The sequence below is a fragment of the Cyrtonyx montezumae genome, unplaced genomic scaffold (assembly GCF_038088225.1).
Source record: "Cyrtonyx montezumae isolate F1298 unplaced genomic scaffold, pur_monq_1.0 scaffold_11, whole genome shotgun sequence".
In the NCBI taxonomy this organism is placed as follows: Eukaryota; Metazoa; Chordata; class Aves; order Galliformes; family Odontophoridae; genus Cyrtonyx; species Cyrtonyx montezumae.
This window is the reverse complement of record NW_027071837.1, coordinates 2,348,147-2,371,359: the sequence shown is the minus strand read 5'-3', so window position 1 is coordinate 2,371,359 and position 23,213 is coordinate 2,348,147. Positions and strand designations below refer to the sequence as shown.

Sequence of the window (23,213 nt, the reverse complement as noted above, 5' to 3'; positions counted from 1 at the left end):
CATCCACCAGGGAATCACCCGGAGGAGGTGGGCACTGTCTTGGTGGAAGTAGCAGTTCTTGATGGGCATAGCAAAGCTTCGGGGCTCATGGGTCATGGGAGGTGGGGGAGAAAGAGCCCTGGGAGAGAGCAGTGGCCGGTCCGGGTTTATGAGCAGTGGGGTGGGAAAGGGCTGGAGCCCCAGATATTCCCTGGGGATGTGCGAGGGAGGGTGAGAGGAACGGGGTGCTGGGGACACGGAGGCAGTGGAGGTGGTGAGGTTGGCAGGGTGATGTTGCTATGGCTACTTGTGTGCTATTCATAGAAGAAATTAGCTAAATCTTTGCACTCGAAGGTGGAGGAGGAAAGAGAAGGAAGGCGTTCTCGGTGTTTGGAGGGAAGGAAGGAAGGAAAGAGGGAAGCCAAAACAGGAAAGGGGGGTCTGCTTCCCTCCTATGCTCTGCGCCCATTCCATGCAGGAGCGACTGGGGAAAGCACTGCCCAGGGTGCAGGAGGATGCCCGCAGGGATGAGCTGCCCATGGGACAGCCCCCGCGGTGCCGTGCAGAGCCCCGTGAGCAGGGCGAGCTCTGCGTCACACTGAGCGGCAGGAGACATCCTTTTAATTAAAGACATCCAATCTGCGGGGAGGTATTTTTGGCAGCCTAAATGTAGATACAACTCTAGCAACATTTGCCATTTGCAGCTGGCTCCCCACGCTCAGCGGGACTTTTCAGCCGCTGGTTGTCCCCTGGCCACCCCCAGCATCTGTCCCCACGTGTCCCCTCACCAGCCGGAGTCCCGCAGGGTCTTCCCTCACCACACTGTCATCGCACCCCACTCTTCCCTCATCGCACCCCGCTCCCTCGTGAGAGTTTCATTCCCAACCCACGGACCCGTTTGTCACCTCCTCACTCACGATGTGTAAATCTGCGTGTCTGTTCCTAATATATCTCCTTCCATCTGATTTCACCTCTCAGCTTGTTTCTCGGGCATCTCCGCCTGGTGATCCTGCCGTCGCTGAGCTGGGTGGCTGGAACCAGGTGCTGAGCTGCCCTCCTTCCCCCAGATTCTGCCTCTCCATCACCCCAAGCCCTCACCCCACAGACCTATGACGCAGGCACTATTTCTGTCATCCTGAACCTTCCTTCTTTGCCACCCAGCCGGTACCGTGGTCCTGATGACCCCTCTTCAAGATGTTCCTGGGGTCTCCTCACTCCCTCTCTGTCTCCTGCTTGGCCAATTCCCCTCACCCACCCTAGGGCATCCCTTGTCCTGCTCCCACCTATCCCTCCATTCTGCAAGGAGCAAGCTGAAGGGCTAAGATGTACTCAGTGCGCCTTCCAAAAATGCCCATTTGGGAGTGGATGGGCAAGGACATTTGTCTCCTTAATTTCCTTATTCACTTGAAGGTCTTCTCCTGTTTCCAACAGGCATGGGAATCCTTATATGTTTGTGCTGACCCTACCAAAACATTGTATTAGTTATACCATTACTTGCAGCAGGAGGTGGCTCCTCACAAGGAAGACTTCAGCCAGAGGGATGCTCCTCATACACTGTTGTCTCAGCTGGGCTCTTTCCCTTGGCTTTGACATTACCATTTTGGTGAGACCTGTCCCAGCCCATTCCTGACCAATGCTGGGGACATGGTGGGGCTCTGCTGACTGCTCACGTGTTATTCTGGAGGCAGGGGGGGCCCTCAGGTCTTTCATGAGAGGCAAACCATCGCTACATCTATTTCTCCGTCTCTCCATCCATCCATCTCAACTTCCATTCATCCATTTCTTCCACCAACCATCCTTCCATCCTTCCCTCCATCTCTTCATCCATCCATTCGCCCATCCATCCCTCCCTCCCCCCATCCATCCCTCCATTCCTTCATCTCTCCATCTCTGCAACCATCCATCTTTCCCTCCATCCACCCATCCAGGTGCTGTGTTTGCAGGGGTGGAAGCGCAGCAGAAGCCCTGGCCGTCCCTGGAGAGCTGCCTTGCTCGGGTGAGGCCGTGGGCACACAGCATGCCTCGATCAGAGGAGAGGAGCTTCCGCTCCTTCCTTCTCTGCGGATGCTCATTTAGAGAGAGGAAGTGATTAAGACTAATCAGGCTGCAATCAGCCGTGGCTGCGTGCTGGGTGCTGCAGCACTCAGCCCCATGCAGGATGCCCTCCCAGTTCCCAGAGGAGAGCGGATCAGGCACCACTCTGGGATGGAGGAGCAGGGTGTCCCTGGCTTGATGGTGATCTGGGGATTGGTTTAACCCTCGCTCTGCTGTAGGGCTGCTGTAAGGTGACACGGGTTGTGTGAGTGCTCGTAGCTGGTTTGAACAACATGGGATGATGCGGGGATCCCTCAAGGGCACTTGCAAATCCAACAGTATGTCACGGGCACGTATCTGTAACATGGAGAGAAAAAAAAACAAAAAAACCACAGCATTTAACAAGCTGAGCATGCATGAATTTGGTATGCAGTTCAGTTTATTCTGCAGAAGCTCATCCAAGGGGGGATTGCTGAAGGACTCGTTCAGGGGCTGTCACTATTTCTGGTGATGCGTGGCACTTCAGAGCACCCTGGGACCTGAATTCTCCCTCGTCTCCTTCCTATCTGCTGTAACTTAGTTTGGGTCTATGCTGGTGGATCTCAGTTGGCTGCTGCAGCACAGAAACATCTTTATTGAAATGTTGTACCTAGGGGTGCACTGGAACTTAGAGAAGAAAGCTGTTTCAAACCCAAAGAAATCCGTAATACTGTCCTTATTGGCCCTCCCTTCCCTTACATATATGTATTTGTCTGAAAATCATGCAGATCTTTGAGATGATAACTCTGCCAACAAAAAAAAATAAAATAAAATAAGAGTTGAGTCGATTTTATTTGGCAGCTCCAGGTCAGAAGGAAGCTGTTGCAGCCCAGCACTTTTGCAAATTGGGTCGCTTATTTTAGCGGCCAGAGCCTGGAACAGGACGTCTAAGATCCAGGCATGAACACGCCAGCCTTAATGGCTTCTAAATAGAAACTGAAACTCCACAGAGCTTCTGTCTGGGGAGGCTTTCTTCTCTTCCCACTGAGTGAAGGCTTTTTCCAGTTCCTATTTAAGCATACTCCTATAAAAAAAAAGCACCAAAACAAAGATTAAACCCTCAGTAGCTGCTTGTGTTCGCTCTGGGCAGTTCCGTGGCTTTGCCAGCAATCCTTGTGACCACAGAGCTTTCAGGTCCTGGGATGTCCGTGGTGCTTTGAGCCCACAGAGGGAGGGCACGGGGTTAGTATGCAGTCCTCTTTGGGGGTTTAATGGGAGGGACTCAGCCCAAGCAGTGCCAATGGGCAATAAAAGTGGAAAAAGAGATATTTTGTGTGGCCTGGTGAAAGGGAAGGGAGGCTCATCCCTGGCCATGGCATTCTACAGCCTCCAGAAGCTTTCAGCCCGTGTTTTGCTTTCCTTGCTTCCCTGTCCCACCCCTTGGCCCACCCATTTTGCGGCCGGAGAGAGCTGGGAGAGGGACCCTCTGCCGATGCTGTGTTACCTCTGCCCTTGAGAATTGGAGAGGCAGGAAGACCAAAAGCACAGATGTGGTGTTGAGATGTAGGCAAATTGCACATGGCCAGCCCACCTCGGGTGCTTTGGGAGATGCTGTGTAGTTTTGAGCTCCCTGTTGGTGCTGGGAGGAGCAGTGTCTGTGCACAGGGCAGGATCGCCTGGCGCGGAACAGATGAATGTGTCAGCCCTGATCAGAGTGAGCTGCAGTGCACGTAGGCAGTGCTGCGCTGCCAGGACCTGGGCTCGCCCCACTGACATCCCTTCATTAGCACATTGTGACCCCTCTCTTTACATATCCTGTGCCTGAGCTGCTCCCCAGTGTCCACTCGTGCCAGGAGCCGTGTGCTCACAGCAGGGCCCTGACACAGGGCAGCTGTTCTTGCTGCACATGCATGGGTCTCCCTCAGATTTTACACCTTTGGCAAAGAAGCAAAATGGATGTCCATCTGTCCACCTTGCCTAGATGCTCCTGTTGGGCATCTCCACGTCTGGCCTCTGCTCCAGGAGCTGTTTTTATGAGTGCAAGTTTCTGTATTTCCAGAACTATTTCCTTCTACATGTTGTGATTATACCTGACACGATGTAAAGCAAAGCATGCAGAAGGGCAGATTAACTTCTCAGTCTGATCCATTCTGGGGAAGCTGTAGAAGTCAAGCAGACAAGTTAATGCCCAGCTTCTTGTGCACAGGCCCAGAGTCACAGTCACTCTGCACTCTGCATCCCTTTATACATGGCACCTGGGGCACACAGCCCTCCTGCAGACTGGGGTTTGTCAGCTCTGGGAGCTCCTGCTTCAGTCCCAGTGCTGGCTGTGATAGAGATGGGTTTGTGTCTGGACACAGTCCAGTTGCCACAGGTCTCAGCAGTCTGCAGCATTTTTATTGTGTCTGGATGAGGAGCATAATCCCCGACCCTGTGCTGGATCTGTGGGGGATGTGAACACGGGGGGAACAGCATGGGCTGCCAGTTCAGAACCAACCCAGTCCTCATGGGAACGCTGCAGGATGAGGCTCCCTCCCTCTGTAGCACGCTAACGAACCTCCTCCATTTGCATTTAATTGCAGCTTTTCTTTCAAGTTGGAAGTTTTGGAAAATGGTCACGTTTTCCAAATCCTATCCTCGTCCCAGCAAATGGTATCAACAGAAATGAATTAGATGGGGTGATGCACTAACAGCACTGCCCACAGGTGACTGGTGTCGTGCCCCTGGGCTGACACCCTCTGCCTTCCTCCATCAGGCAGGCACACTGACCGAGCCCTCTGCCAGCCAGGGTAGGAAAGAGATTGTCATTTTGTTTTTGCTGGGCAGCGGGAATGTGCTGGTGAATTAACCATGCCCTCAATTCTATAGGGAATGGTAAGTAATTTATGCCCTAAGGAACAGGGGGTTGCTGCATGCAGGGAAGAGAGGAAACGGGGCTGTGCATTCAGGTCACATTCAATGAGGGCTGTCAGATCTCTTCCATCTAAAATGCTTCATCACACTATTATTATTTACTGAGCCCTGTTGGTGCTTGGAGGTTTACAAATGAAAAGAGGTCCGAGCCCCTCGCCACAGCATGAGCACCAAAACCCAGCAGAGCTGGAGGTGCCCAAGACCCCTTCCAGCAGGCTGCACAAGTCCTCACGCTCTGTGTTGGAAGGCTGCAGGGAAGGTGGGACTCAAGGAGGACCTTGTGGAGTGAGGGGGTCACTGCACATATGCAGAGAGATTGATCCAGGCGCAAAGCCAGCGAGGCAGAGGACAGCTGTTGGGAAAATCTGGGCAGCAACAGGAGCTGAAAGGAATAGCAGTGGAGGGGAACGAGGCTTGAAGGTCAAGATTCAAGATCTCTCTGCTCTCTGGAGGCTCAGAGAAGAGGAGACTTTACTACCAGGAAAGGTGCAAATCTTGGAATATTTGCAAGTGGAAGTCAGGGCTACAATCCAAATGCCTTCCTCATAGTATCTGGAATGGCTGGCCACAGGAGGCAAATGGGGATTTCCTGGTCTATATTCCTTCAGCCCATGTGTGACTTTGTTTTAAGCAGCCACTTGCATTCAGCATCTCCCGGGTCCCATCTGGAGCCTGAGTGGGAAATTGTGCTCCTAGCAGTATTTTGAGATGTAAAAGTCACTAGTGTGGAATGGCTGCAAAGATGCTCAGTGCGCAACGAGCAGGCTAGACAAAATATGTCCTTAGGGCTCACCACTGTGTGAGCGAGGCGATGTGATGTGTGATTTGTGGGCTATTAGTAATTCAACAAAGAGACTGCAGTGGGGCTCGCTGAAGGACTCAAGCTAGACCTGCAAAAGCCTCTGTGGCATTATCATACAGAGCACTTCTCCCCATCATTTGCAGAGTTGAATTAATGTCATAAATCATGGGGCACGTGACAGACTGCATTTAGTTAGACTGCCTCTTCTACATCCTTCCTGGAAACTCATCTAATAAGAGCTGGCCTCTGGCACACCAAGGTTCAAACATCCACCGTTTGTTAATTGCTGGCAGTAAAAGTGCTGGGTTTTTTTTGCCTTGAAATGTGGAATCCCTTCCTAGAATTGCACTGGGGACTAATAAAAGCCAGTGCCAGGTTTAATATATGCTATCTCACAAATTATCTGGATTAAATACAAGGACTGTGCACTACCAGAGAGGGGATATTCCCAGCTTAACACTGCTTCTGGGCCATGGAGATCCCAAGACACTGGACCTGAAAATTATGATTCTCTTACGTGTGTGGGAGTGGTTTGGCAGGAGAGCTTGGAAGTGGTCATATTTCCCTGAGCTAGAGAATTAATTGCCATAAAAACTACGGTTTTGTAACCAATAGTTACAGCTGCTGGAAAGATCAGAAGGTATCTGAATAAATCAAATTAACTACCTCCTGTTCCATCCTCATGAGAGCTAAACCTTTCTGGGCAAGATCAGAAACACAGTTCAGCTGACCCCACATCTACAGAACCATGAGAGTGAAACGTCCAGAAATACGGTCTGCTAAAACAGGAGAAGGTGGAAACTGCCGTTCTGGGTGATGTGAGGAGGTGGTCCTTTGTCAGGGAAACCTATACCAGAGGAGGGCAGTGAGGCAGTAGTCTGCCCCTGAGAAAGTCTCAGAGATTCACCGGTGCCGTTGGGCCGTGCAGTGTGGCCACCCATGCTGCCAAGCCCAGCACCCCCCGAATTTTGCACTGTTCGCTGTTGAGAAACGTCAGCCTTGCGATTAGCCTGAGTATACTCTTCTTTTAGCACTTCTCGTTCAGAGGACAGAGATCTCCCCGAGCTGGGGACGCTCCATGGGAAGGGGCTGCGGGGAGGACACTGCTCCTTCAGGAGCTTGCGGTGCTGGACAGCTCCGGCTCAGCCCGGCACTGCGGGACCCCCGCGCTGCGCCCCGGGGTGCTCCGCTCTCCAGCACCGATGCCGAAGCTCTCCCCGTGCCCCTCTCTCCCCATGGACCCTCCCTACCTCCAGCGTTTCGATCCCTCTGCCTGCCTTCTGCTCACACATTCCCCTGCAGGCGTGTGCCTCCGGCCCCATCCCCTAGCTGCTGTCTCCTCACCTCCCATGGTTTCTACCCAACTGTGATGAGCAGAGAGTTTACCCTCGGGTAATGAGCATGGGGGGACTGCACACTGTCACCTCTCCAGGTGACGGTGGTTCCTCCTGTGCTGGGAGGTGCCTGGAGGCCTCAGATAAGGTCTGCTGGCCATAAGTCCATCCCACAGGACTTCCTTCCCAAACTTTCCTTTTTCCTAACCCCTCAGCAATGTGGGTTTAAAGTTCTAGTGTTAATACGAATCTGGCCTGACACTGGGACAGTTTCCAGTCTTGCCTATCTCCTTTGCTGCAGCCTGTTTGGGGATACACTGGGCCTGAAGAAGGGACTCATGCCCGAGCCCTGCTGTGTCCCCATACCCAGCCCAGGCTGCTGGGCACATGGAAGAAGGGCAAGAACAGAGCCCTTCCCAAACCACCCTCTTCTGCCTGGCCTGAAAGGGCTGTGGTGGCACAGCCGGGATGAGGCCGTGCATCACAGCAGGGTGGGTTCGGTGACATCCCACTTTTGTCTCCTCACAGGCCAACCCTGCTCCCATTATCGTGAACACAGACTCGCTGGAACAAGGGCTCTCTGTAAGTCTCTTGGTTTTGTTTCAATTCTTTTCAACAAACACTGCATTTTCTTGGCTCAAAGGGGCCAGAAAGGACCCAGCAAGGTGGCAGAAGAGCCTGGTATCTGTGGTACATCCCAACAGCACATCCCAGCCCCAAACCCTGCTGGGGCCATGCTGAGCAGAGCCAAGGCTGCCAGCAGCTGAGCAGTGCTTGGTGATGGGAGTGTTTGCAGCCACTGTGCATTTGGTACTCTTGACTTGCTGTAGAGCTAATCCTCAGCTTGTTGCAGAGAGGGTTTGCAAGCTGCTGCAGCCCTTACCAGAACATTTGCAAATCATTCCTGCAGGGAGGATGGAAGGAGCAGGGCGGCCAGTGTGGATATCTGCAGCACTGCTCCCAGAAGGGAGCTCAGTTGACAGTTTGCCAGGGCTTGGTTGGTCTTTGGACTTGAAGTTGGATGGATCGCTCCTGTTGTTTGAACGTTCCTCATGACAAGTTGCAGGTGTCAGATGTTGAGTCAAAGCCTCCTGGCACTCACGAGGGAGTCTGTGCTTTCTGTCTCAGCATAGTGGCCCTTGATCCAGCAGCGTCACACAAGTTGTGACAGAGGAGAGTTGCCATCTACAAAGATTTCCTGTCCAAGCCCGTAGAATGGCAGAGCATGTGGCTGCAAGGAGTGCTGTAAGGGATCTCCCTTCCTGCAGCCTCTTGGTGGCTATGGCTGGGTTTTTGGGCTCAAACTCCAGACTGAAAACCCTCTTTCCTTCTGATTCATGTCACAGCAGTGCAGAAAGCAGCCAATTCAGTGCCAGAAAACAGCTTGTGAAGAACCCGTGTCCCACATAACTGTGGCCCTGCTTTGGAGCCAGGGTGAGCCCTGCTCCATCCTGCCACTCACTTCACTGAATCATTAAGTTTGGAAAGATCACTAAGGTCATCTAGGCCAACCATCAACCCATCACCAACATACTTGTAAACCATGTCCCTCAGTGCAACATCTACCCAGTCCTTGAATGGCTCCAGGGATGATGATTCCATCACCTCCCTGGGCAGCCTGTGCCAATACCTCACCACTCTGAGAAGAAATCTTTCTTAACATCCAACCTCCTGGAGATCAAGGTTCCAGGGAAAACAAAACTCAGAATCTCCCATCCTTGGTTTCAGAGGTCAGCAAAGGAGCCACGGTGGGGGCTTTCTGCAGAAGAGCACTCTGAAATGGCAAGTCTGGCAGCGTGTTCTCTTACAAAAACAAAAGCTGAAGCCTGTTGGTACAGTATCTGGAAGGGTTAATGTGATATCTTCCAGTCTTTAATTACTTAACTATTCAATGCTTTCCTTAATGATAAACAGATGGATGCGGTCTAGTTCCTTCCTGTTCTAGCTCCATTGGTTACATTGGACTAGCTGCTGGGCTGAATTTGGCCCCGGCTGTTTATTAAGAAGTCTGCTCCACATTTCAGTCCCTCTGTCCACCCACCTCCATCCCCAGGAGCATGTGGCACCACCTCCTGCTCACTGCCAGAGCTGGTGCTGAGCCCCACTGCAGGCAGTGCTCCTGGGTTGTAAAAATCCAACCAAGTTCTCATCGAGCTCCTGCTGCATTGAAGGCATCGCAGTCGAGCTGGGCTCACACAAGCATCCACCTGCAACCAGTTCACCAATCAGTGTGCAAATGGTTGCTGGGGCCACATCAGAGCTCAGCCACGTGCCCAACTTGCACTCAGCACACAGCTGTCCCCTTCACGAGGTGGCTGCAAGGCATGGGCTCAGAGAGCAGGAGGATGACCCTTCCTGCAGGTTATTCTCCTTGCAGCCTTTTGAGCTGCTCGGGTTGGTTTGAGGAACTCCATCTTTGCCTTCTAAATCTGGCCCTGACTCGCTAGCAAATGGCAAACCACGTTCCACGTGCAACGGTGCAGCGTTGGCCGGCTGAGCCTGCAGACAGCTTGCAGTAGCACTGGAAGGTGTGCTCGTTTCTGTTTATCGTGTGAGTGTTAACTCTGCAGCCTTCTGTTGATGATTTAAATGTCATCATTTCTAACTATTTCCCTGCTGCTCAAAACACGAAAGAGAAGTGAAGGTCGGAGGGAAGGCCTCTCCTTGAGTCCTCAGATGGGCTTCCCGCATGGGATGGGCGTAGAACAAACACCGTGGCTTCATTCTGTTTGAAACCAGAGCAGCGTTTGGGTTCAGGATTGGGCTGTGTTGGGAACAGCCAAGGAGCCCCAGACTCCTGTGAGCTAAGCAAGTGGTGCTCAGGGAAATGTGAGCAGAACGGGCTCACCTTGCCCCACAACAACCCAGGGGCATGGTTCAGGACACCCATGTGAAAGCCTGGAGCTGGGCATCACCCAAAGAAGCCCCACATGAGAGCCACCACGTGCCAGCTCTGCACTGCTCTTAGCAGGTAGGCAGCTCCCGGACTGGGAGGGAGCTTGGCAGAGAGCTGGATGGGCAATCAGGGCACATTGGTGGGTGCCACAGACGGGTTTTGCTGTCAATGAGTAACTGGTGCTCAGTTTTCCTATGCTGGAACACTTGCTTTGTTGGCTTGTTCCCTTGGTTACATGGTATATATTAAGGGCTCCATTTGGTTTCTTTATGCAATTAACTGGTACTCTATTGTTCGGGTTTTGGAGACGTAATCAGAGCAGGAACTTCACATCCAGGCTTGGCTCACCTGGCACATACAGTGCCAGGCAGACGCCGACATTTCCCATTTCATGACACAAAATGCTGCTCAGCATGGGCAGCCCCAGCACTTGGAGAGGGGTTTTCACTGGGGCCACGTCCTGGGGTGTCCCTGTGTCCCATGACGTGGGTCCCTGCCCCGGTGCTTCCCGGCACGAGCGGCTGCCGCTCTCTGGGCTGGCTCTGCTGGCTCTCCCCGCGGCTCACAGATTGTCAAAGTTTTCTGCACATCCCCATCCTGTAGGTATGTATGTGCTGTTCCTCTGCGGCCGTGGGTGTGCATATGGCTGTCTGTGTGGCAATAGCATTGAATGCCAAAGCGGAGAGGACAACGTGTGTAGTAGCGGCGGGTGCCAGGAATCTGAGTTGCTGGAAAGATGGGGGGAAGCAGAGCCCCACCAACTGCCCGGGGGCTCAGGAGAGGGAGGTGGCAAGGGGGGGTTGGTATGAGTCAGTGTGGTGGGGTGAGGAGGAAGAGCAGTGATGGGGGAGGTCTCATCCTACCTGCACTGTGCTGCTGCCAGCCGAAGGGATGCAGCATCTGTGCCCCGGGATGTTTCCACAGCTGTTGATCATAGAATCATTTGAGTTGGAAGGGACCCTTGAAAGTCATCTAGTCCAACTCAATACCTTAACAGCACGTCCCAAAGCTTTCTTTTCTCACTTACACCCCACGTGAATCTTCCTCGTTCCAAGTTCCTGACTCCTTCTGTCACTCTCAGTGGACATAAAGGTCCTGCAAGGCTCTGGGGCTGCTGGTGCTGAGCTCCCATCATCCTGACACACACTGTGTGTCCCTGCAGGTTCCCTCGCCACCACTGCTTCCCTCTTGAATCCGCATTTTCCTTCTGTCCCTTCTTCGATGTCTTTGGCAGAATTATGTTTTCTGTCCCCTGCATCTAAAGAGGTGGAATTGTGGAGGGTTGCTGTGCAGTGCTGCAGTGCTTAGTTGGGCAGAACAGCCACCCTTGGAGACACGGTCATGCCATGTGGTGCTGCTCAAACATGGTTTCTCTCCTCCTGTGCTCCCTTCCCATGGATGTTCAGAGAACAGGAAAGAGCAGTGGTTCAGCCCCAGTTTGGGAGCTGGCACCAGACAAGGGCACTCTTGAACAGGAGTGTGGCAGCAGCAGTTGGGAGCTGACAGAAATCACCCCTCCCCCCCCCAAAAAAAAACCAACAACTGATGTCCACGCTGCAAACCCACAATATTGCTCAGCTCTCTACAGACCCATGACATTGCTCTGTGGCATGAGCCCCGTTCCTGATGCCTTGCAGCCCTGCTGCCAGCTCCCTTGTCCCCCAAGAGGACTTCAAGTGTGAGTCTTGAGTCAACCTCTTCCAATTTTAAATATACAAGTGCTTTTTCAGCATTTTTTTTCTATATTGAGGTCTCCATAGCTGTTTAGGACCTACTATGAAGACCCAGAGCATGCAGGGGAAAGCAGTGTCCGGATGAAGTGTTTTGAAGCTGCCACCTTCTTCTTCTGTGTGTTGGTAGGGATGGGGAAAAGGGAAGGTTTTGGCCTGCACACTTCATGTGTGCTATTTCAGAGCCTACAGCTGCAGCCCTTTTTGCTTTCAGGGAGCAGCATGGCATGCAGTATTCACGTGGCTATCCCATTTTTTATAGCAGGGCACCTTCTGTGTATAGCACTCAGCTCCCTTTGCGACCAACCAGTTCAACAGAAGAGATGGCTCCAAGTTCTGTGTTAACAAAGCCATGCTGCTCGAAGGTGTAGGAGATGGAAGCTACCAGAGATGTACATTGTGCCACTGCATGCCTGCCACACGTTGTGCATTGTTATTACATACAGACCGTACATGAGCCCCTTCCCTTCCTCCCCTTGCTTCTCGCAGCAGTGAATTCCCGAGGTTAATTACATGCCGGGTAATGAAGGCGTCGTTGCTTTGTGTGGAGCTCCTTTTCACGCCTCGCAGATTGAGCTGCGGGAATAAAAAGGGCTGAGCTGAAGTGAATTGAAGTCAGCGGGTTTGGGATCGTGCCCAGAGAGAGAAGCAGCGAGTGGTTTGATTCCGGGGCAGGGTCGTGTTTCTGACAGCCCAGGTCTGGGGCTGCGTTCTGAAATATTCCGTGTTTCGGGGTGGACTCTCAGTACCGCATCACCCCGGGATGTTCGTGCGGCCGTAACGCGCTCTCTCCCTCTCCGCAGGTGAACGGCAGCGATGGGATGTTCAAATACGAGGAGATCGTCCTGGAAAGGGTGAGTCCTCCCCGTGGGCACCTCCCCCCACGCACACAGCGGATGGGCTCCGCTGCCCACCCCTGGGGCTCTGGGGGGTCCGGCTCTCCTTCCCCCGCAGCACGGGGGTGGGGTCACCGCTCCGCTCCCCCCGCACTCCCCTCCAGAAGGGAGGAGGAGGGTTTCTCGTTCGCACCCTCGCCTCCGCACAGCCTCCAGCGCGGAGCTGGGAGGGAGGGGGGGTTCTTTGTCACCATCTTTGCTTGAAAATGGAGGCAGGAAAATCTGCGCTCGCGCACGAAGTGGGAGGGTGGGGGGGGAGGGGGTCTGTCTCTCGCCTCCGTGCCCCCCCCTGCCCCAGCGGATGGCTCTGCCTCGCCGCAGGCACCGAGCGCCGTGATGCTGAGCAATGAGGACAGGTTTTCTCGCAGCCCGGATTGCGGCGGGGATGGGGGGGAGAGCTCCTGGCTGCACCTTCTGCTGTGTCGATGGGATCCCGGCCACGCAGCGCTGACGTTGGGATAACGGTGGTTGTGGGGATGGGGACGTGAGCAGAGGGTCAAGCAGGGGCTGTGCGCAGGGTGAGAAAAGATGGAGCAGATTTTGCTCCAAGGCATCACCCCCGTGGGGTAAAAGCAGAGCTGCGTGGTCCGTCCCTACACCACTGCGTGCCCCATCCCACCCCGTACCCAGGAGCACCGTGCAGGGCCTCCTCCTCGCGCTTGGCTGGCAGCGCAGGGGAAGACGCATCACTCGTCCTCCTGTTCCTTTAGTCATCCCCCTCCTCCCCCTCGGCTCTGCATCACGGAGGTGGGTGGACGGAAGGTTATCCGGGGCTGCAGCCTCACCCACCGCTTCCCCATTGCGCCTGACAAAGCGTGCCCAGGGGATGCTTCCTTTTTGGGCTGAGTGCTGCTGCATGCTCCGGGCCGCTGGAGGGCCGAAAGCATTGTGTTCAAGGGATGAGAACCCTCAGCCAGAGCAGTGGGCTTGTCCTTGCTGTAAAGATAAGGGCAAACGTGGCAGCATCTGGGGAGCTGCCGCAGAGGAGCGTGGCAGTGGGTCAATGGGCAGCACACGTGTCTGCTGCAGGTGTTGTCCCCACATCTCTAGCAGCCCCAGTGCCAGCAAAGAAATCCCTTCAACTTGATTTCTTCTGGATTATCAGAACAGTAACAAACACCTCTTGAATCGTGGCCAGAGCTGGACACATCATTGTCAGGAGTCCTCCTTTGGAGCCCTTGCTTGGGTGCAGCCATCCCAGCTGTGGGTCCACCCCACACGGGTCCCCCACCCTCTGTGGGTGAGCAGCACCCTTGGGCAGCCTGGACAGAACTTGGCCTGAGCACGGCTGCATATGAGAGGCAGGCATGGTAGGATGTGACTAAGTGTCAGCTCTTCCGCATGAGAAAACAAGGCAACAAGCCATCTGATTTCCAAGGCAGAGCAGAAAAAAATAAACAGTATTTGTCCACTTGCATCAAGCACGGCACTGGGAGCAGTGCCCATAAGTGAGTGACAGAGCAGGGTCCTGAGAGCAAGGACTGGGCAGCAGAAGTACCCCTGGTGCTGGGACACAGCGAGCCCTGGAACAGGGGCTCTCTCGTTCCTCCCAGCAAGGCTCCATCTCCATCCTTACACCTCCCTAGAGCAGATGTGGGCAGCAGCCCTGCTGGAGTCGACTGGGGATACTTGGAGCCATGAGTATCTGTCACACTTAGGACCCAAAGTGGTCTAGCAGGAGCTGCCAGCACCCAACCCAAGCCCCTCTTCTCTGCATGGGCCATGCGGGCGGTGTCTCCTCCTGGGGAGCCGCCAGCAAAGGGAGGTTTCTCCGCCAAGGACCACCCCCTCGTCCCCCTGCTCAGTCTCTCACAGAGACGTGGTGGTGAGGGAGGTCCTGGTAGCTCCCACGCTCCTGCTCCATCTGTTGGCTGCTCAGCACTGAGTGCTGGGCTGACGAGCACCCATCTTTCCTGGCTGCACAGCGGCTGCCTGCACGGAGCAGCCCAGGGGCTCACTGGGTTTTGGGGACAGCGTGGGACAGATGCCACATGTGCTTTCCCGCAGGGCAACTCCGGCCTCGGCTTCAGCATAGCAGGAGGGATTGACAACCCTCACATTCCAGATGATCCCGGCATCTTCATCACCAAAATCATCCCCGGAGGAGCAGCGGCCATGGATGGACGTTTGGGGTGAGTGCACGGGGCTGGGGATGTCACCACTCCTCCTGGTCCCACTGCACAGCTCCCAGCCCTGCTCTCTCCCAGCCCCTTCCCTTTGGTCGGGTCCCTTCTCCAGGCATCCTCCTGCTATCATCATCCTGCCTCCTCCCTGGCTCTGGCTCTCAACCAGTGTCGGATCCATCCTTCCCCATCTCCCCTCTCCTGCATGAGGACTGCCCCCCCATAGCCTTCGTCCCTGAGGAGGAACCTTGCTGTCACCCCACATTTTGACCCCGGCAAATCCCAAAGCTCAGAATCCATCCAACTCAAGCAGCTCCCCTTGTGCAAGGGTCCGGGTGGCGGAGGTGACAGTGGTGGCACAGGGCTGGCAGTGCTGGGGAGCTCAGGATCACACCGTGCCCTTAGGGTGAATGACTGCGTGCTGCGGGTCAACGACGTGGATGTCTCAGAGGTGGTGCACAGCAAAGCAGTGGAGGCCCTGAAGGAAGCAGGTCCCGTGGTGCGGCTCGTGGTGCGGCGTCGGCAGCCCCCCCCAGAGACCATCATGGAGGTCAACCTGATGAAGGGACCCAAAGGTGAGCCCCCACTGCAGTGGGGTGTCCCCTTGGTGTGGGGTGGGATGCTGCGGGATAGGATGCCACAATGGGGAATGCTGTGGGGTGCAGGGTGTGGGGTAGCCCCACATCAAAGCTCACAGTGAGAAGGTGTCCCATTGCCCAGGGTTGGCAGCGGGGTTGGCTGCAGCCAACCATCCCTCCTCTCTCTCCTCCCCTCCTGCTCATCCCCAGGACTGGGCTTCAGCATCGCAGGGGGCATTGGGAACCAGCACATCCCTGGGGACAACAGCATCTACATCACCAAGATCATCGAGGGAGGCGCTGCCCAGAAGGACGGGCGCCTGCAGATCGGGGACCGGCTGCTGGCGGTGAGCCCCAACCCACCCCTCCATGCTGCTCCCCCGTCCCCCTTTCCCAGCATCCCACCCAGGATCGGTCTGACATCTTCTCACTGTCCCTTTGCCCTGTGGCAGGTGAACAACACCAACCTGCAGGACGTGCGGCACGAGGAGGCGGTGGCTGCGCTGAAGAACACCTCGGACATGGTGTACCTGAAAGTGGCCAAGCCCGGCAGCCTGCACCTCAACGACATGTACGCTCCTCCCGACTACGCCAGCAGTACGTAGGGAGCAGCCCTGGGGCACTGCAGGGATGGTTGGGGGGGGGGAGTCCACAAGAGGGATGGGGATGGCCCATGCTGGAGCCAGGCTGGGCTCCACATCTACACTGAGGTCAATTCCTGCTCCTGATGCCCATCTCCTCTCTTTGCAGCCTTCTCAGCCTTGGCTGACAACCACATAAGCCATAACTCCAGTCTGGGTTACTTGGGTGGAGTGGAGAGTAAGCCCGCATACCCCGTCCCCCCACAAGTGACCCCCTCCAGGTACTCGCCCATCCCTCGGCACATGATTGGGGATGAAGACTTCACCAGGTGAGAACCGTGAATGGGCACCCGCATCTCTGCTCCTTCTCCTCCTTCCCTTTCTCCCTCTGACCCCATCCCCGCATCCTGTCATGTGCTGAGCCTCTGTGGGGGCTGAAACCCTTCATTTGTGGGTGCCATGCGGGGAGGGAGGGGCCAGGGGGAGGTCACAGCTCCTGGTACTGCCATAGCTCCTCTTGCTGTGCTCACTGAGCCCAGGAACTCAGGGCAGCTGAGCCCAGGTGCTGCAAGCCCCAGGGCTGGTGCTGAGCCCACTTTGGTACTGTCAGGTCCAGGGCTGGATGGCTGTGTGCTCAGGACTGATGCTGGGGTCAGGAGCAGGGCTGGCTCTGCAGTTGTAAGCAAGGCTGTCACACGGTGTCAGAGTTTCTGTGGCCTTGTCAGGGATGGGATGGTCCATTCCACCCATTCTGTGGTGCTGGTGGGTCCCAGAGCGGGAGGCAGGCAGGTCTTCTCGGAGAGCCCCAGCTGTCACATCCACCCTATTGATTTCCCACCTCGTGGTGCTCAGCTGGACTCTGCTGCATGCTGTGGCCTCTCTGGATGCAGCCATTCAGGTGCTGCCCGGGCATCGCCGGAGGATGCAGTGCTGCAGGAGCTCCACTTGCTCCATGTGCACTGCACCACAGAAGGGACTGATTCCCAGTGCCACCACTCCATCTGCTCTTCCTCGGGGACCCCTGATCCCATTGGATCCCAGGGGCGTTGATGCCCTTCTTTATGGGCCAGGAAGGGATCAGAGCATCCTGACACCCGGAGCACGGTGGGCACAGTGCAGCAGGAGCCGGCGGCCACTAGGGGATGGTGCTGCCCTGCCAGGGCCCCACTGCTGCTGAGCCGCTCCCGGCTGCCGCCTCCTCCCCTGCTGAGGGCTCAGTGCTGCTGTGACCATGGGCTGCGTAGAACAGGATCCAAGAATATCTCGAGTCGGAAGGGACCCGCAAGGATCATCACTCCTACTCCGGGCTACACAAAGGACCCCCAAAATTCAAACCCTACGTGCACCGCTCGGGTCGAGGTATCAGTGCCACAACATCCAGGATCCGCCTGCAGGAACGTCATCCTGCCCAGCATGCCTGGAGCACACAGTGTGACTGAGAGCTGGGATAAGAGATTCACCTCTCCAGGGCTTTGTTTTCTCCCCTTGGCTCCTGCAGCATCACCGCTGGGCTCCAGCAGCAGGCACTGTCGCACGGAGCCGGCTCCCAGGCAGACACCAAAGCAGCAGCAAAGCGAGGATTTGGGGCTCAGCACCAGAGCTGAGTGCTGGTGGCATCCATGGGATGTGGCAGATCCCAGCGATCCCAGCGGGGTTTCCCCAGTCCCCCAAAGCCCCTGCGCACCCCAGGGCTGAGTGCTGCTGGAAGAAGAGGTGACCCCGGTGCAGCTTGGGGCAGGAAGGGGTTAAGGCTGCAGGGTCTAGCAGGCGCCGAAGTGTCCGTCCTCTGTGCTTCCATAAAAATCCCGGGGGTGGGAATGGCAGTGGGAAGCCGCGCACCCCGCGGCCGCACCGGGCTGGGAGCAGAGGGACACAGCGCGGGGCGAGAGCTCGGGGAGACACGATGTTCACCGTCAACGTCTCCTCCTCCATGTCCTACCGGGGACAGCCGTCCCCTTCCAGGCAGCGGCAGAGCCACGGGAGCAAGTGCGAGCCGAGGTACGGCACGGGGACACAGCACGGGGCAAGGGGCCGCGAGGAGAGCCAGGAGGGTCGGGCAGGGCTGGGCGTCCGTCCGTCCGTCTCCTGCTTTTTATGTTCCTTATAAGGTGACCGCCTGAGCCGTCCGAGCGACACTCAGCCCATCGGGACACCCAACCCCGGTCCCGATCCCGGGGGCCGCAGTGCCGTTCCGCCGGAGCCGGGAGCTGCCGTCTGTCGTTCCGACGGCGCTGATGTTTTTACTTTCCAAGCTGAAAATGAGCGCAGGACGGCGGCGGTGCGGAGCGGCCGCTGCTGCAGCGCCTGCCTGTTGTCTGAGCCGAGCCGCGATTAAGTCACCGGCAAAAAATTCGGGGCCGCTCGTGTGCCACGCGGGGCCGCGCCGCGTCCGCCCGTCCCGGCATCGTCCCCGGTGCCTCCGCGTGCTCTGCCACGCAAGCACGTCCACGGCACTCTGTCCCTGCCTGTGCTCCGTCTCGCGTCACCCCGAGGTCTCCTCTATCCCGGCACGATTGACCCCACCGTGATGTCCCCGTGTCTGTCCCTGCAGAGAGCCCCGGAAAATCATCTTGCACAAAGGCTCCACCGGCCTGGGCTTCAACATCGTCGGGGGGGAGGACGGAGAGGGCATCTTCGTGTCCTTCATCCTGGCCGGAGGCCCCGCCGACCTCAGCGGGGAGCTGCGGAGGGGAGACCGCATCCTGTCGGTGAGCTGCGGGGAGGGCAGGGGCAGAGCCGCTCCAGGGACGCCGGGGTGTCGGTAGCCCGGGGCCGGGCTGGGAGGTGGGCTCTGAGCCCACGCACGGCGCTGTCCACGCAGGTGAACGGCGTGAACCTCCGCAACGCGACCCACGAGCAGGCGGCGGCGGCGCTGAAGCGGGCGGGGCAGACGGTGACCATCATCGCGCAGTACCGGCCCGAAGGTACAGAGGGGCGGGGGCTCGTATGCAAATGAGAGCGATGTGGGCGTGACTTTTGAGTGTAAATGAGGGGGTGATGCGCTGTATGCAAATAGAGGGGCGGGGCTCCGCGCGCAACGAGGAGGGCGGAGCGGCGGCTGGCGCGCGGAGCGAGCGGGAGAATGGGGCGGGGAGGGGCGGCCCGGCGAGGCGCTGATTGGTGCGGAGCGCGGCCGGGAGGCGGTGCCCAGAGGGAAATGCGGGCGGTGATTGGGCCGCGCGGCGAAGGGCGGAGCGACGGCGTCCCGCCGGCTGTGCCTGCGCGGCTTTGTGTGCGGGCCGGGCGGCTCCGGGGCCGCTGCCGGGGGCTGCCGCCGCCTCCCACCGCGCCGACCTGCAGGTGAGCGGGGCTGCGCGGCCCCCGCCCGGCTCTCGCCTCCCCTCCTCCCGACCCGTGCCGGGGCTCTCTCCGCCGGGGGTGGGGCCGGCGGGATGGCCGGGCCCCGCCGGGATGGCCGGGCCCCGCCGGGATGGGGTCGGCTCCGAGACGGGCCCCACCGCGGCCCGTTGTCGGAGGCTGAGGCCGTGGCGGCGGTTGGGGCCTCTCCAGCTCCCTGCCCTTGGGGTCCGAAAGAGGGAACGGGGCCGCCTCCCGTGTGCCGCTCCCCCCGGCATGCGGGGCAGGCAGGGCCTTGGGGGGAGGGGGGCTCTCGGTGCGGCCGCGAGCATCCCCGTGCCGCGCTGCAAGCTGGGCGCGGGCCGCTCCCCGGCGTGACTCTGACAACAGCGCTTCGTTAGAGCCGGCCTCATTCACCCGGCGGAGGTGCTGCCGGCAGCCGCCCGCCCCGGGCACGGAACGGGGCAGAGCCCCCGGGGCGACGCGGAGCCGCTCGGTGCCCGCGGCGGACAAAGGGCTGCGCCGGTTCGTCCCGCACCGCGCTGAGCCCCGCGCGCTCCCGGGGCCGCGTGTCCCCGCACTCGATGTCCCCGTCCGCGCGGAGCCGTTAAGCCCCGCGCTGGGGTTGTGCTGTGGGTGTGGTTTTGTTTGTTTTGCTTTCTTTCTTTCTTTCTTTTTTTTTTTGGTTGGTTTTTCCTCTTCTCCCTCTTTCCAGGAAGCACTTAATGTTCTCGTGTTTCTGGCTCCGTTCGTCACTTGAGATTTGGTGGAGACGTGAACGAGAGCGCTTTGGCAATGTCACGCGGGTCCAATTGTTTGGAAACCCCTCCGGACTCGGGCTGGGATGCGATGTGCAGCAGCACCCGGGTGCTATTGCAGCACTGTGGGGCTGCTGCGTGGCTCCTGCAGGTGAAGCACAGGCGTGCTCCAGCTGTGCTCTGGTTCATTCCCACCTCTGTGCAGCTGTCAGGCTGCTTCCATCCATCTTGGGTGTGAGGGCCCTTCCAGTGGGGCCCTGTGAGCCCTGGGGAGGTGGCAGAGAGCACAGAGCTGTGGTGAGGCTGCTCCGTTCCTCTCTGTCTGCAAGGCCCCTTCTCTCTGCGTGCCCCTCCCTGTGAACTTTGCTGTTAGTGCTGGGTTTGGCCGTTCTGCCTCCTGGAGCCCCATGGAGCAGAGCTTTGATACGCTTTGCTGAACTCAGGGTGGTCGTGGAGTGTGCAGCTGGAAGGGGCCTGCAGAGACCTCACCACGGCTTTCAGGAGTTGCAGGGCTTGCTTTGTCTCCACGCTTTGCTGCAGCTCGGCTCAGAGCGTGCTCGCTGTGTGCTCACCGTGCACGGCTGGTGGCCGAACTTCAGGGCAGAGAAGGGCTGTGCTCAGGACGAGGCACAGAGCTCACTGTGGGCTTTGCAGGTCCCTGGGATGCACTCCTGGCCCGGCCCGTGCAGGTGGTTCCTGCACCCGAAGTAGCACCCGTGCTTCGTGTGTGTGCCTGGGGGTTGCTCTCTGCTGCTTTCTAACGGTGCTTTATCCCCTTGTGCTCTTTGCAGAACGGCCACGCAGGGATCAGAGCCCTGTGCGGGGTGGGGGGCAGTGGCCCTGCTGTGCTTCAGCTCTGCTGCTGCACGCTGGCTCCATTTGCTGGGTTTGTTTGCCATAGAAACAGCAGCTCTGTAGGGAAATGAGCTCGGGGATGGCAGCGAGCGTTGGTCTGCGTGGAAGCGAAGCCAGCACTATTGAAAACAGGATGTGTTTTCCTCTGTGAGGGCGGAGAGGCAGAGAGAGCAGCGGACAATGGCCCTGTGGATGTCTAATCCCAGAGCTTTGCAACCTGGGCAGCCCAAATCCCTTTGGGCTTTCTCGTGGAAGAATGCAGAGGCCAAAGGTCCTTCTGGGGTGGGGTGGGGGCCGCTCTGTGCCCTGTGGGCTGAGGGCCCTCTCTGGGAGCAGCTGCTTGGGGCAGCCCTGGGGGGGTTGGAGGGGACATAAGAGCACTGTGTCACTTTGTCAGCTTGCAAGGTGGTGAGAACAAAGTGCTGCTCCTGCTGGTGTCAGGTCCTCTTGCAACGAGAGGAGTGAGTTCACCTGTTGCATATTTTCAGTGTTAATAAGAGTGTCCTGAACACATCCAGTGCCCGGGTGCTGTGGGAGTGCCAGAGGTGGGGATTAGCCAAGAGCTGCTGATGTTCAGCTCCATGCTGTACAGCAGGCGTGCTTCCCGGGTGAGGTTGTGCCACACAGCAGCTCTGCTTCCAGGATGCAGAGGCAAGGTGGATAGGAGCCAGTGGGCAGAGATAGAAGTGCTGCTTGCTGGAGGTTATCTGCTGATAATTGTTGGGGAGGCTGTTCCAGCATGCTGATAAGGGGGGCCTGTTTGCAGTTAAGTGCTCACGGCAGGGGTAACCTTGCAGGAAGGCTCTAGCTGTGCTTTTGAAGCTTGATGTTGGGGGCAGAGCCTGCTGGTATGGGGTGTGTTCCTGCTTCCCATAAGGCTGTAGCCTGTGCTACTCGGGGTGCTCAGCACTGCAGCTTGCTTTCTCTTTCTCTCAGGGGAAGCCTTTGAGCAGCGTGCTGGGGAAGGTGGCTGCCCCATCTGTGACACTGCTCAGGACTTCAGTTCAGGAGCCCCAGCAGTGAGCTGCACCTCCCCCTGCCTGCACAGAAGCATTATGATAGCCAGGCAAACGCACCCTGCGTACAAACTTTCATGTCACGGAGTGTTGCCCATGAAATTTTAACATGCCTCTGAGCATCTGTACGACGGTGCTGACTTACATTATGCCAACCCATCTGCTTCCTTTCTCCCCCTGCCCTGAGCTGCCTGCCTCTTTCAGTGTGAGCATTATGGGGAGACAGAGCAGCACGGGTGATGCTTCCCATGGGATGCAGCAAATTCAGCAGGTAGATGGACCAGGAGAGCATGGATGGCCTTGAGCCACGCAGAGGGGCTGCAGGAGTAGTGAGAGCAGGGCGAGCTGCTGCCTGAGAACTGCCAAGAGGAGGAAACCTGGCTTGCTTAACCCTTCTGGTTGAACACCCTGCGAGGTGAGTGCAGCAGCAGGCAGCCTGCAGATGGCTTGTCAAGCTGTCCCACACGCCGATTCACATTGCACTGCATATGCTGGCGTTTGGGGTTTGAAGCAAACCAGCAGAGCAGGCTTCAGAGGCTGGGGCTGCAGCAAAGCTCCTCTGTGTGGCTGTGGAGTTTCTTTTTTGGGTTTTGGTACATCATCTTTTTTTTTTTCTTCTTTATTTAGTAAAAATTCAGTTCTGTACAGAAGGGAAATCCTCAACTGGCTCTGGCTGCACAGTTTAGGGCTCAATAGCCAGGAAATGCCGACCCCTGGTTGCATAACCCCAGCTCCACGTGCATCTGCACTCAAGGAGCAGTCTCTGTGCACGGATAGGGGCTTTCAAACACAGCCTGCTGTGCACCAGGATGTGGGGATGTAACTGCAGAGTATGTACATGGGACAGAACTGGTGAGCCCTCGGTGTGACTCATATTACTGCTGGGGGCTTTCATAACCAGAACTTTTCCAAATATCTCCAAGCCTGGGAAGCTTTGGCTGCACCTTTCCCTGTCTACTCTGGGTGAGCAGGGCCGCTGCCTCCGCCCTGCGTGCAGGGGCCGACCTTTACACCCAGCTGAAGGTCGCAGCAGCACAGAGGGAGGAGCTGCAGGTGGTGGCAGCTCCCGTCCTGCTGCTGCTGGAGGTGCTGGTGGCTTCTGGAGGGTCTTGTGCTGCCTGGGATGTAGGTGAGGACAGGTGAATTCCTCCTCTCCCTTCCTAAGGCCACGCTGTGTCCCGTATCCCAGGCCAGGGGTAGGCTGGGGGCCGTGCTGCGTGGCCGTGCCGTGTTGGCCTGCAGGTGACGGTCCCCTGTGAGGTCTCACTCGTTCTGCTTTTGTTTTGAAGTGCTCTGCAAGGCAACCTCAGCCCTGGGACAGGAGCGTGCAGGGCAGCCCTCCTTGTCTGTATAAGGATGGGCTCATAGGCAAGATGCCCTGTGGGCAGGCTGTGGCTGCCTCTTCGGTGCTTCCTGGGTTCCTCTGGTTGTGGGCTGGTGGC

At 57.2% G+C, this 23,213-nt stretch overlaps 1 protein-coding gene across 2 annotated transcripts in view; it reads left to right on the top strand.

The window, feature by feature from the left end:
* Positions 1 to 23,213, top strand: part of DLG3 (discs large MAGUK scaffold protein 3) — a 40,402-nt gene that overhangs the window by 3,437 nt on the left and 13,752 nt on the right. For both annotated transcript variants that reach the window (XM_065729363.1, XM_065729361.1), the window contains exons 2-10: positions 7,570 to 7,623; positions 12,471 to 12,521; positions 14,571 to 14,695; positions 15,092 to 15,261; positions 15,475 to 15,611; positions 15,717 to 15,861; positions 16,015 to 16,174; positions 18,397 to 18,553; positions 18,667 to 18,769. In XM_065729363.1, coding sequence (XP_065585435.1) covers positions 7,570 to 7,623; positions 12,471 to 12,521; positions 14,571 to 14,695; positions 15,092 to 15,261; positions 15,475 to 15,611; positions 15,717 to 15,861; positions 16,015 to 16,174; positions 18,397 to 18,553; positions 18,667 to 18,769 — 1,102 coding nt within the window. The remainder of the gene's footprint in view (positions 1 to 7,569; positions 7,624 to 12,470; positions 12,522 to 14,570; positions 14,696 to 15,091; positions 15,262 to 15,474; positions 15,612 to 15,716; positions 15,862 to 16,014; positions 16,175 to 18,396; positions 18,554 to 18,666; positions 18,770 to 23,213) is intronic.